Below are 14,403 nucleotides of genomic sequence, written 5' to 3'. Positions count from 1 at the left end.
GATTCTATAGCCAGTAAAAAGTATGAATTTACAACCATCAGGTCAACTGAAGTGTTGCAAATTTTAATTGCTGCACCAAAGTTGTTTGATTAGTCATGTCACAATCATTTCTCTCTACATTAAAATAAATGATATAGAAAAATGTTAGTTTAATCATAGTCAAACACTGTTAAATAATTAGGGTTTAAAATGCTCAACAAAAATAGACTTTTGAAGTTAGTTGAAGCTAAAGAAACAAATATGAAGAGGAAGACAAAAACAAAATTCAAACTAAAAAAATTTAGAAAAAAATTGAATTTCCTTCAATCACCAAACAATGCTATGAATTTCAACCTCCTGATCAATGTTTAGAGTTTGAGATCTGTATGTAATCTTCATTTGTCTCCAAAATGATAGAACATGTAGCTTTTTAAATAATCACAAAGATAAACAATTTCTGTGAAATGGTTCAGTTTGCATAAAAGGATTATTATAGCACAGAGACTATATACATGATGATATTAACATAGTAAAGAGCAATCAACATATAGCTCATATTACTGTTGACCACAAATTTCTATTCACTAGGTTGGAGAAATGCTTTGGCATATAGGAATGGCTAAGTCCTGAATATCAAACATTAATCAAGGGAAAACAATATGAAAATCAGTATATTTAGTGGTATGTCATAAGGATATCTTCTGGGACCAATACCTTTCACTAAGTACATACTATTTTCCATTGGTATCATTATTTGGAAGTATAACCTATTATATCATGTTTATGCCGAGGGTATGCAATTTGTGTTTACCATTTAGGCCAAGGCAAAGTAATGCACAGGACGCAAGTGATAAAACTACTATTTGTTTATCAGAGATTTTAGATGGTTACAACCTTAAAAGTCAAGAGAAGTTCCATTTAAGACAGGAAACCAGAAAGAACCCAAATAATATACCATCTCTATTCACTGGTAACTGATGTGTGTGTCACTAATGAAGCTAGAAGCTAATTTTTCATAGACATGAGAATAAACAGGCATATTACTATGGTATGTTAGTCGGCATCTAAGAAATAATGGTATGATTAGGAAATACTCAAAGCAGGTGACTGAAATATTAGTGTATGCCTTTGTATTATCATGGCTGGACAATGGTAAACCGTTATTTTATGTCCTACTTCTCGAACTACGAGCAGAAATTTGACAATACCTCAGAAAATAAAAAGGCTCTACATTGGCTGTAAGGTCCCAAGCAAAATTTAAGCCGACATTCAAAGCTGTACATGGATTTGCTCCTCAATATATTAGTGAAGAGATCGAAAGAGAGAAAAAAAAAAGTCAAAAGTGTTGAAGATCAAGTGGAAATGAACTCTTCATAGTACCAAAAACTAAAATGAAGAGCTGTAGTGATCGTACTTTTCGTAAACCTGCTTGAGCGCTCTGCAGTGAGCTACCTGTCTGCTGTACAAAATGCACCAGTGTAGGCATTCAGATCAAATTTGAAGAATTTTCTTCCTCGGGAAATACTATATTTACACAAAGGAACGATTGATGCTTATGAACATTTTTCGTTTTGATGGATTTTAGGGTATAAGATAAGAAGCGCATCATCACCATTATTAATATTATAGGTTTAAAGACTTAAACCTATCAACCGTATACTAGGTTTTAATAGCCTACTTTCTCTTCGGATAGTTCCCCGTATAGTAACGGTAAACAAATAATATCAAATCAACACATCATCGACAATAAAATTTCATATCTTCACACACAAAAGAAAGAAACATTTCCAGACTATTACTTGCATGACAAAAATCAGATACATTTTGAAAAATGGACAAGAATAAAAGCCAGTTAAACATGTGAAAGTCGCAATCCGGTGCGAATGGAGAACAAGAAGTGAATATTAAAACACGCTGCGCAAGAAAAATACAGCTAGTGATGAAGCAAACCGGTGGTAGTGAAACGACCAAGTTAGTTTTCAGTTACTAACCACTCTAGATAGATACAGAAATACAGGATGGATACATAACGCAGAAAGGCGACAGACAGGTTCAACAACCATTTTGGTGAAGGAAGCTATCGTTTCTTTAACTGAGATGCAACCATAGAGATATTCACAAATGCGTGCCTCCTATTTACTGTACATTTAATATAGCATCATTGGCACCAAGCTCAGTGAGGAGAATAAAATAAATCGAATCTTTTTTTTATTGCAGAAAATTTCCCAAGAATGCAATATATATATATATATATATATATATATATATAAAGCCAAAACGATAAAATACTTCAAAATTTCTGATTTCAATAATCATACTTCTACAATTCTCTGTAAGCCATCGTCAAATTTTAACATCTGCTAGAGACATCGACCAAAATGCTTTTTCTAACACCCAGTGTTACTTTTCTCTCTCAGTCTCTCTCTCTACATATATATATAAAATGAAAAATAGCAGTAAGCAGGTAAAAGATGAAATATTCTGGTTGAATAATCAGGAACTAATTCAAACGAAGTCAAAAAATTTAATAGTGGAAATATAGAGTATTAATGTTGGGATAGGAAAAATTAGTTATAAACTATCTAATTATATTGATTAAATAAGAAAAAAAGAAAAACAAAAGCAGTGGAAGAATAAAAAGCGAAAAATCTGATAATGGGGGGGGGGGGATAAATTTTAAAAAATAGAACGAAAAGGGAAGTAAGAAGGAGCAAATTGGTTACATTTTATATATACTTTAGGTTAGAAAACTAATTTAATTAGTCTTACAGGATATATATATATAACAAAATTATTCAATAAAAATATTTCTAAAAATACATGTGGAGTAAATTGGGAGGAAAAAAAAAAAAAGAGGTAATGAATAAAACAGTGGTGTTAGTGAATATTGCTATGTCATTTCATGTAGTAACATTATGGACTGATGAAAGAAAATGTGGTCAAGAAAAGCCAGTAATAGATGAGATTTACGAATCAAACAATTGTAGAAAGACGATAGACGTACACTTTAAGAAAATTGTAGAATCTCTATAGGAAAAGAGAACAATGAATATTTAACGCCGGTTTGCTTGCCATTTTAACTTTACATTATATTTGACGCCGATACAGAATCACCCTAGCTTTATTAAGGAGGAGGGAAGAAACGGCAATACGACTTAACAAGCCGCAGTAATACTATTCGGGTTCTTTGATAACAAAGAAGAATTCGCTTGAAGACGAAAAAAATGAAAATAAGAAAGTAATATCAAATAAATTAATGGATGAAAAAGGAAGAAATGATTACCTTTTGCAACCTTCTCGTGGCTGCCATGTTCGTTTTCGTTCAAGTATGTGTGTAAGTGTGCTTAATGCTGCCTAGCTAACTGCGCGTAGGTTAGATAAGATAAGATAACTCCGCCTTGCTAGCAGACAGAACATTCACGGAATGGGGAAATCCAGAATTGAAACAGGATTCTGGAAGTTATCAACTAGATGATCTTCCTGATTAAGCACCAGATGAAGAAATGTTATTAAGACTTTATTTATAGTTGTAGTATTATTAGTAGGGATGGTGGTAGTTGTATTTATAAGACTGAAATTCTATTATCATTTACATTGAAAAAAAAATTAATTAGAAAATAAAATTTTTTTTTATTATTTGAATTAAAATTTATTTTGTTATTTGAAATAAAATTCAAAATTATTAAAAAAATATTTCTCCTGTTTGCGTATTTAAAATAACAACGAGCAATTTTCTCATTAAGCCATCATGTATGGAATTTCAGTTGAGTCATAATTTTATGTTGGCAGACACGTGTGTATGTATGTTGATTGGAGGAATAATTTTAATTTCCATGTAAGAGATGGATTGAAAGATATATATAGATACATTAAAAGATAGCCAGATATTTCAGTTTTCATTAAACTGGTTGTAATTATTTCCTAGACTATTAACTTTTCATGTATTCTGCCATTTTGAATGATTTGTAATACTAATTATGTGAAAGATAATGAAAGGAATTTGAATTCTAACTTTATCGTATTATATGGTAGCAATGCCATTTTATCGAATACTTAATGCTGTGTGATATAACAACCAGTTTGGATACAAGCGCATGCAACTTTGAATTTTGTATTATAACACAACATGGGTTCCATACTTTATTACATCTGCATGTTCCGTTAGCCGGCAAAATACAGCACTGAATGTAATAATTTGAGAAGCAACGAAAGGGATTTACATATATTTCCCCCTCCTTAAGACGAGACCATCCCAAAGTCTTTAATATAAAGGATGGTCTAAATAATTCACGAGCAAAAAATGAACTAGTGGTTACGTCTTTGTAGCTATAAAAATTAAAAATTATAAAATGACGGCCAATTTTTCGTTTTTCGGACCCGGTGAAAGTAAGTATTTAGATTGTCAAACGTCAAGTGGATTTTCTTGGACGAAAAGAGAAAGTGTTATTTAATTATTTATTTATTACAAATTATAAATTAATATAATTTAAATAATTATTCAAATCCATCATTAGTAGGGCGAATATCAAATACTTTGAATTAGGGAGAGAATATGAAATTTAGAAACGAAAGTTTTCAATTATGAAAGTACAGTAAATAGAGGACAATAGAGTGCCAAATAAATTCTGTAAAGCATCCGGTATGATGTTTCAATTATTTCAGTAAGTTTCACCAAATATTTTGTGTTCACTTTCATAATGAGAGTGAGCAAAGCATATTTCTTAACTTCCAAAGTGTATGAAATATCAAGAGAAGAAAGCTCGAGTGATTAACAGTAAAATGAGATACAATTATTTTTCTAATTTATGGCCTTCATCACATTTGACTTTGTCTAGTTCTTGTTGAGGATATGAAGCTAACTGAAGTTCTTCTAATTATTGATTTGCATAATTATTTAAAGAAATGAGAACGGTTTGTCATTTGTAATAAATGCAATTTTCCCTTTCCAGCTAGGAAACGCATTTTCTTTTTGTTCAGAAAACATCTTCACTTTCCATGGGATCACAGAACCCCAAAAGTGCCCAAAGACAAATAGGGTACTCGTCTTAAAATTAGTCGTAGAATGAGAAAAGAAAACCTGAGAAATAGTATGTAGTTCGGATATTTCTCCGATTATATTGGCATTTTTCAATTTCGAGTAGAATTGTTTTGTTATGCCAGCATGGAAAACGGATGTTAAATGACAATATTTATATACACGCACACACACACATACATATTATAAATATCACCACCACCACCTTCATTATCATCATCATCATCATCATCATTATACGTCCGTTTTCCATGCTGGCATGGGTTGGACGGTTTGACAGGAGCTGGCAAGTCAGAAGACTGCTCCAAGCTCTACTGTCTGCTTGGCATGCTTTCTACAGCTGGATGCCCTTCCTAATGCCAACTACTTTGCAGTGTGTACTGGGTGCTTTTATTTTACTTGTAAGCAGCAACAGCAGTAGTGAGGTCACCAAATAACTTGTTAGACAAGACCACTCATCTGAGGTGGGAAGTAGTATTTAGGAAGGTTGTTTTATGACAGGTGAGGAGAGGTTAGAGTATGAATAGAAGGATAGAAATAGGTGACTTGCTATAAAGGAGATACATGGTTACCTCAGTAAAGGAGAGAGAGAGAGAAAAGGGAGAGTAGATGGTGACAGTGGGGTACACAGAAATTCCCAAATTATAAGGTGTATATAAGTGAAGTAGAACCAGGGATTGGATAGGGTGAGGAGGTGGGTAAATTTGTGAGATTGCAGGAGAGTGAGAGGTGAAGGAGGGAATTTAGTGAGTGGATACAAATAGAGGGTAGGAGGTGTTGGTTGGATATATTGTGATTCAGCTAGGACACATTGTGTGTACATAGGTTTGTGAGGGTGCAAAGGGGGAATGGGTGATAGAGAGGAGGGGAATATAGTAAGTGGCAAATTTAGGTGGGAGGATGAGAGAAGTGTTAGGGAGATGGCTGTTGGGGAGAGCTTTGGCAGGGATATGGATATAAAACAATATGCCTTTATGATCTTGATTTTAGTTAGCTGGACAGGTCCTCTCAAGCACAGCAAATTACTAATCATCTTGGTTCTTTGTCATCTGCTCTTTGAGACTCAGCATCTGAAGATCATTTTCCACAACTTCATCCCATGTCTTCTTGGATCTTCCTCTTCTATAAGTTCCATATTTAGAGATCAGTACTTCTTTATGCAGCTGTCTTCATACATATACATCATGTGACCATAACAACACAGTTTTCTCTTTTGCACACTACATCTTATGCTTCTTATATCCAATTTTTCTCTCAACACATTTACACCTTTTTCAAGCATGTACACTAACATTACACATCCAGTGGAGCATTCTGGTTTCATTTCTTTCAAACCTTCACATGTCTTCTGTAACCTCTGCCCATGTTTCACTACTATGTAGCATAGTGTGCAATCTGCCTTTCACTCTGAGAGAGAGGCCCTTTGTTATCTACAAAGGTAATAGCTCTTTGGACATTGACCAGCTGGTTCTAATTCTAGCAACTACACTTTCAGAGCATCCTTCTCTACTGTTAATTTGGTTACCTAGGTAATGGAAACTATCTCTACCTCTAAGGATGCCACCTGGACATTGGAGGAAATCTAATTCCTGTGTGTTCTTAGTGTTTGCTGTTCCTACACATCTGCCACTCACAAAGCTTACTGTCTGTTAACCTTCTTGTGATTCCATTGCACCACTTATGAATTCGTAGCTTGCACAGTCAACGTATGCTATTTCTAACTACACCTTTTCTACATATTGAGCAGAGCCTCTTTCTTGAAGGAATTATTAATTTGTCTACTTTCCTGCATACTAGTACTTTGGTCTTTGCTAAATTAATTCTAAGGCCTTTTGATTTCAGACTTTTCTTGCACACTTAAAATTTCTTGTCTAATTCTACTATAGATTCAGTTGTAAGAACAAGGTCATCAGCAAAGAGAAGTTCCCATGGGCAACCAATTTTAATTTCCTGTTAAGGTCTGGAGAACTATGGTAAACAAAAGGAGGCTAAGAACTGAACATTGGTGAGCTTCTGCTTGCACATCACTTTATTGGCAGATCCCTGTACATGGCTTGGGCAGCTCTCACCAGCCATTCATCTACTCCTAGCTTCCAGTTACCATCAGATGAGGGAGCAAGGGACATTGACTAAAGCTTTCTCCATTCTGATAAATGCTAAGTACAGAGGTTTATATATATATGTGTGTATCTTGTTTTTGTCTCGTTTGCCATTTTTTGTGCTATTGTCTATTTCGCATGTTGTGTTTTGTTGGTTTCCGTTTGTTGTATTCTTTCTGTTTTGCCTTTGATTTATATATGTATATATATATATATATATATATATATATATGAACAGAAACTCTGTGTGTGTGTGTGTGTAAGTTTGAAGGTTTATAACTTGAGATCCACCTAACCGATTCGACTGAAATTTCAGACATGCATTTGGTATGTTCTGAGGCATGTTTTAGTCAAAACAACTGCTTCGATCAATGTTCAGTTTTCGCAAAAACTCGATTGATAATTATCGATTTTTTTCAAAAAGTCATCCAATTTTGATCAAACTTGACATACCTATGCATTCTTACCTAAAGTTTTACGTTTTGTTCTTATTTTTTTCAAATTCTGTTTCGTTTGAGCACAACATGGGAAAAAACGACTCAAAAAATGTCTTTAACGCAGGCTGTAGCACCAGAACCATTGAGCCGATTTAAACCAAACTCAGTAAACGAATGCATTTTCTTCTAACGCGTCTTATGGCATGGCTCATTTAATTAAATTGTGCTTTGTTTGAGCACAATTTGACAAACTTACATTTCAACAAAATGCCTTTGTTGAGGTAGCTCCTGATTTGTTTTTCTCAGAACACTGACCCCATTCCTTCTCCAATACATAAACAATTAATCTCCACCATGGTGTGCACACACATTGTGACCCCACATGACCTCAAAATAGCCACTGCCAATAACAGTAAATATCTGGCACTGAGGCTTTCCATTGCATTAAATGAAAGCGATTTCTATGTGTAGCATGAGATAGTTAAAGCAATAACAGCCTCTGCACTGCTTCCTTCATCCATTTCACTAGCAGTAGTAACTGGTGTTGCACAGTTCTTAATAAATTACCATGAAACTGCGGAAACATGAGGCCTTACACTTGAGAAAAGACAGTTTGGGGCGTGACATTGTTAAAGCAATAACTTTGGTAACCTCTTGAATCAAATCAATGCCCAAGCTGCCTTTCAAAAAGTTATATTGTTGCACTGTTTATGGCTTCTGTGTACAAGTGCTTTCGGGTGAAGCCGGGCCAAACCACTGGACCACCAGACCGATTCGATTGAAATTTCAGATATGCATTAGGTATGTCCTGAGGCATGTTTTAGTCATAACAACTGCTTTGATCAATGTTCGGTTTTCGTAAAAACTTGATCGATAATTATCGATTTTTTTCAAAAAGTCGTCCAATTTCAACCAAACTCAGTACACATTTGCAGTTTGACCCAAAGAGTTTCATGGCATCGCAGATGACCGGAAGACTGAAACTGAACTACAGAAGCACAATGAATTGTTTCTAGGCCAGCATGTGAAAGACCGTCATGACCTCCTAGCACGAGTCTTCCGGTTGAAGCTTATCAAACTAATGGAGCTTCTTAAGGGAGGGCAAATATTTGGCCCCGTTAGATGTGATATGTATACTGTTGAATGGCAAAAGCGAGGCCTACCACACGCTCACATTCTAACCTGGCTCTCGGTAAAAATACCTCCCAACAATATTGACAAGATTATCTCTACCAAGATTCCAAACCCATCTACTGATAGACATCTCTTTGAAATAGTCAAGGCGACCATGATCCACAGGCCATGTGGGCACAGATTCAATTTAAGCTTCCCTTGCTTGAGCAACAATATCTGCTGCAAGAAGTTTCCAAAAAAATTTCTGAAAGAAACACAAACTGGCATTGATGGACATCCTCTGTACAGACAGTGCCTACCATGAAAATTGGACAACGTGAAGTTGACAACAGATGGGTTGTACCGTATTCACCGCTTCTTTCGAAGACATTCGGTGCCCACATCAACGTGGAGTTTTGCCATTCTGTCAAGTCCATGAAGTATATCTGCAAATATGTCAACAAGGGCTCAGACGCCACTATGTTCGGTCTCCAGCTGGAAAACTGCCGTTACAAGGTCTTACAATACCAAGTTGGCCATTATATTAACAGCAATGAAGCCTTCTGATGTATTTTTGGCTTTCCAATATACCAAAGCACCCACCCATCAAGCAACTTGCAGTTCACCTGGAGAACAGTCAAAGGGTGTACTTTACTGATGCGACTGCTGCCAGAACAGTTGAAGAGCCTCGACAAACTACTCTCACTGCATTCTTCGTTCTGTGCTGGAACGACCCATTTGCAAATACTCTGCTTTATCCTCAGGTCCCGTCGTACTACTCATGGACTAAGCAACAATGGGTGAGCAGAAAGTCAGGCCAGCCAGTTGATGGACAACCTGGTGTAAAGTTTGACAGCTGTCATGGGAGAGTTTACACGGTGCATCCAAGCCAACACGAGTGCTTTTATCTTCACCTTCTGTTACATGCAGTACGTGGGCCCCAGTCGTTTGATGACTTAAGGACTGTCGATAACTCTGTTTGCAGCACTTACATGGAAGCATGCCTCAAGCATGGTTTGCTGGAAGACAATGCGCAATGGGAAGCTATGTTATTCGAAGCTGTTGCATCCCAGACACCTAAGCGTCTATGAGTTCTATTTGCTGTTATGCTGCAAATTTGTGAACTGAACAACCCTTTGTCTTTGTGGCTCAAAATTTAAAGACGACTTATCGGAAGACTTCATACGTCAGGCGAAGTTGCTTTTTCCTGGGATAGAAAGTATAAGTGATGAGGTATACAATCAAGCCTTGATCGACATTGAAAATGCAGTTGCATCACCTGGTGGGAATGACTTGCCCTCATATGGTCTGCCTAAACCGCTGCGTTCAGAGTCAAATTTATTTCCTACTGCTCTTTTGCTTGGGACATCCTACGATACAGATGCCCTTGCCAATTTCGTCCTAGAAACTGAACCAAAGCTTCTTCTGGATCAACGGCATATTTATATTATTGTGACTGATCATGTGCGCCACAGGAAAGGTGGTTTGTTTTTTGTTGATGCTCCATGGGGTACAGGCAAAACCTTTCTAACGAAGCTCATCCTAGTGAAGGTCAGGATGCAAAAGAGCATTGCGGTTGCGATTGCATCTTCAGGGATTGCTGCAACTTTGCTGCTTAGCGACAGAACTGCACACTCCACCTTTAAGTTGCCCCTCAATTTACTAAGTCAGAAACACCTACCTGCAATATAAGCAAGAACTCTGACCAGGGCCAAGTGCTGTAATGCTGTCAGCTTATTGTGTGGGTTGAGTGTACTATGGCCCACAAGGGAGCCTTCGATGCATTAAACAAAACCCTTCAGGATATCGGGTTGCAAAGCCCTCATGGGAGGTGTTACACTTTTGCATTCAGGTGACTTTAGGCAAACTCTTCCTGTTATCCCCAAAGGCATACGAGCAGATGAGGTTCAAGCATACCTTAAGTCGTCTCCGCTCTGGCGTCATGTCAGGTCACTGATTCTGACAATCAACATGAGGGCTCAATTGCTCGGCGACCAAATGTTGGCTAACTTCCAAGTGACGTTCTGAAATTTGGTGACAGTAAAGTGCCTCTTGATGGTGATGAGGAACTGGATGTCCACCTGTTCATAACTCCTGTTTCATCTGTCAAGTACTGGGATTGATGTAATCAACTAATCTCTCCACCCAAAATTTCAGGCTTTGTGCTTATCATAGAAAGGATTATTATTGTTTTTATTGTTATTATTATTATTATTATTATTATTATTATTATTATTATTATTATTATAGATGTTGCACAGTATACAATATCGTGAGGTTGTTGATTGAAGATGTTATGTCAACGGGGGATTTGTACTGCTTGTCAAGTCACAAGGACCTCAAACAGATAGTACTTTACGCAATATGTGTGCAGTTCCAAGTAATGCCAACTTTTGCAATACACCTAGATTGTAGGGTTTTTCTAAGGTTTTTAGATGTTTTTTCAGATTGGGTGGTATTGAACTCAATACTCCAGTGACAATAAGGATAACCTTTATGTTTGACTCTCATAGCTGCCACATCTTAGCGATCTCAGTTTTCAGGTCTCCATATTTATCAATCTTTTCTCTTTCTTTCATGATGAAATGTTGATCTCCTGGCGCTGCCACGTCAATTATTAGGCACTCTTGTTTGTCCCTTTTAAAGGTTACTATATCCAGCTTTCAGTGCTCTGACAACTTATCTGTCTGGAAATCAAAGTCCCAGAGGATTTTTGCCTTCCCCTTTTCATCCATTACCTTTTCTGGTGTATGTTGGTAACAAGCAACTGTAACCTCATATCCATACTTCCAGCATAGTAGCCAGTGGAGGTTTTGGGCTACCTTGTCGTGTTTGTGCTTGTACTCTTTTATTATTATTATTATTATTATTATTCTTGAGTAAGAGAGCAGTGCATGCCATCAAAGTGACACCGGGGTAAAATATATGAAGCCCAGTATACCCATCATGACTACCCGTCTGATAAGGGTACACCAGGCACATGCATCACAACCATATGTGCGCGACATAGTGATCTCATATCAAGATAAACTGTGCATGACCTCGCAGGTAGGGCTCAGTTAGAATTTTCTTCAGGTCGAGTAGCCCATCCCGCTCAAAAGGTCCCTGAATAAGGTTTGTTTAAGGATGTTGAGCAAAACACCCATGTTTCCAAAGGTGAATTATTCAAACACCAAAGAATTCCTCTCAACACATGGCTATGATGCTCCCCCACTACTTCTGCTCATGATCAGAGATGCACATATCATCAGCCACTAAGGTACATGTTAAACTGGTTAAGGTCAAACAACTGACAAGCAAATCTGTGGTATTGAGCAGAATATTTGCTGTAGCCCATCTTTTATACCAAGACAAAACAATGTACATGATAACACTTCCAATCAATTAAGATCAGAAGCCATGAGAACCACTGCCTGGTATTGCATCCGGGCATTTATTATTATTATTATTATTATTATTATTATTATTATTATTATTATTATTTATTTATTATTTTTTTTTTTGAGCTGGCTGAACTGTTAGCAAGCCAGGCAAAATACTCAGCAGCATTTCATCTGTCTTTACATTCTGAGTTCAAAATCTGCCAAGGTCAACTTTGCCCTTCATCCATTCCATGTCGATAAAATAAGTATAAGTTGAGTACTGGGGTCAATGTAATCAACTATCTCCCTTCCCCAAATTTCAGGCCTTATGCCTATAGTAGAAAAGATTATTATTATTATTGCTATTATTATTATTATTAAGGTGGCAAGCTGGCAGAATCATTAGTACATCGGACAAGGTGCTTAATGGTATTTCGTTGGTATTTACATTCTGAGTTCAGACTCTGCCGAGATCGACTTTGCCTTTTATCCTTTCGGGGTCGATAAATTAAGTACCAGTGAAACAATGGGGTTGATGTAATTGACCAGTCCCCTCCCACAAAATTTCAGGCCTTGTGCCTTTAGGAGAAAGGATTATTATTATTGTTATTATTATTATTATTAGTCAAGACGAAGAGCGCGATTCGATTGTATAGATGTTTTATTTGTTGAACAATATTTCGACAGTACGTCTGTCTTTCTCAAGTTCAAAACAAAAGGTGATTAAAAATTCAAAATTTCAGAAATCTAAACGTAAACTATGTTTACGTTTAGTTTCTGAATCTATTCTGGGAGTTCAGCTCAGTATTCAGGACCTTTCTGATATGTTTATAATATATAATAGTTTACGTTTAGTTTTCTGAAATTTTGAATTTTTAATCACCTTTTGTTTTGAACTTGAGAAAGACAGACGTGCTGTCGAAATATTGTTCAATGAATAAAATATCTATACAATCGAATCGCGCTCTTCGTCTTGACTATTTACCTCCGTGAAGAGTTACATCAATCCTTTTTTAAAATATTATTATTATTATTATTATTATTTTAATAAAGAAATTTTTTTTTTCATTTGATCTCCATTTTATTTCATCTTCCGGCTTAGTCTCAACCAGAGACTTAAGGCATGTATTAGATGGAGAGAAACTTCCCGAGAAGGTGAATAGTTGATGTCAGCACAATTTTTTAACCTTATAGATTTTTGGTATTCCTGGGATCTAGTCAAAAAAATTTGATACCTTTCTTGATCGTTTCCAGGGCACCTACCACAACAGAGATGTTTTTTTTAAGTGCTACTTCCTAGATATCTCAATCTCAAGGTCCTTGTATTTTGATAGTTTTTCAAATTCTTTTGCTGAGCTGTTTCTATCAGTAGGCACTTTCATGTCAATTAATGCATATTTTTTATCCTAGGTCTTTGATGACGATATTTGGCTTAGCATTTATTTACCTGTTTGTATGTATCCTTCAGTGACTAGCTGTGGGTGGTGTTCATACTAGTTCTTAGGGTACAGGATATCACCCTGTAGGATAAAGGACAGAGCAATTGGCAACAATGTATTCAATGCTCTCAAGTTTGTCATCACAGAGTCTACACTTGGTGTCTGCTTCATTGTACAAGACATTAGCTTGATAGTTCCAGGTGAAGAAACTTTGATCTCATGCTGCTAGGATAAATCCTGTTTTGGCTTTCAAACCAGTGGCTTGTAACCATAGATGGGTTCTTTTTACAACTACATTAGCTTCCCCTGCTTGTTTGGGGTATTGCCCATGCAATGGTTTTTCTCGCCATAGTTTTGACATTTCCTTCAAGCTTTCTTGTTTGGTTTTTGTCTTACACTTTTTTGCTGTCTTAGTGAGTGGTGTGTCCTCGTTATCATCACCCTGATCAGGGTGGTTAAGCTCTCGTCAGTATTTACATGCCTCCTTTGAGATTCATCATCATCATCATCATCGTTTAACGTCTGCTTTCCATGCTAGCATGGGTTGGATGATTTGACTGAGGACTGGTGAAACCGGATGGCTATACCAGGCTCCAATCTGATTTGGCAGAGTTTCTACAGCTGGATGCCCTTCCTAACACCAACCACTCAGAGAGTGTAGTGGGTGCTTTTACATGTCACCCGCACGAAGGCCAGTCAGGCGGTACTGGCAACAGCTACACTCAAAATGGTGTATTTTGTGTGCCACCCGCACAAGATTGAGTGCAGTTAATTACCTTGTTCATGTTGTCTTATCAGCTGTATCGTCCAGTTGGTATTACTTTGGATGTACATTTGGAATCCCATGGGTGGTTGTTTTTTTATTGGACATTTCAAGTTGGATTAGGCTTCTGTTGCTTTTCTTTCATGGGAGATAGAGCCTATGGATGTCTGATTTTG

General features: G+C 36.7%; 1 protein-coding gene across 1 annotated transcript in view; it reads right to left on the bottom strand.

Annotated features, from left to right (window-relative positions):
* The window catches only part of LOC106875018 (ubiquitin-conjugating enzyme E2 L3), a 38,317-nt gene extending 34,972 nt beyond the window's left edge, over positions 1 to 3,345 (bottom strand). The window contains exon 1 of the mRNA XM_014922970.3: positions 3,263 to 3,345. Coding sequence (XP_014778456.1) covers positions 3,263 to 3,289 — 27 coding nt within the window. The 5' untranslated portion in view covers positions 3,290 to 3,345. The remainder of the gene's footprint in view (positions 1 to 3,262) is intronic.
* Positions 3,346 to 14,403: the final 11,058 nt, after the last annotated feature.

This window comes from Octopus bimaculoides, chromosome 1, assembly GCF_046866305.1.
Source record: "Octopus bimaculoides isolate indiv1 chromosome 1, ASM4686630v1, whole genome shotgun sequence".
Taxonomy (NCBI): domain Eukaryota; kingdom Metazoa; phylum Mollusca; class Cephalopoda; order Octopoda; family Octopodidae; genus Octopus; species Octopus bimaculoides.
This window is presented reverse-complemented; position numbering and strand designations above follow the sequence as displayed.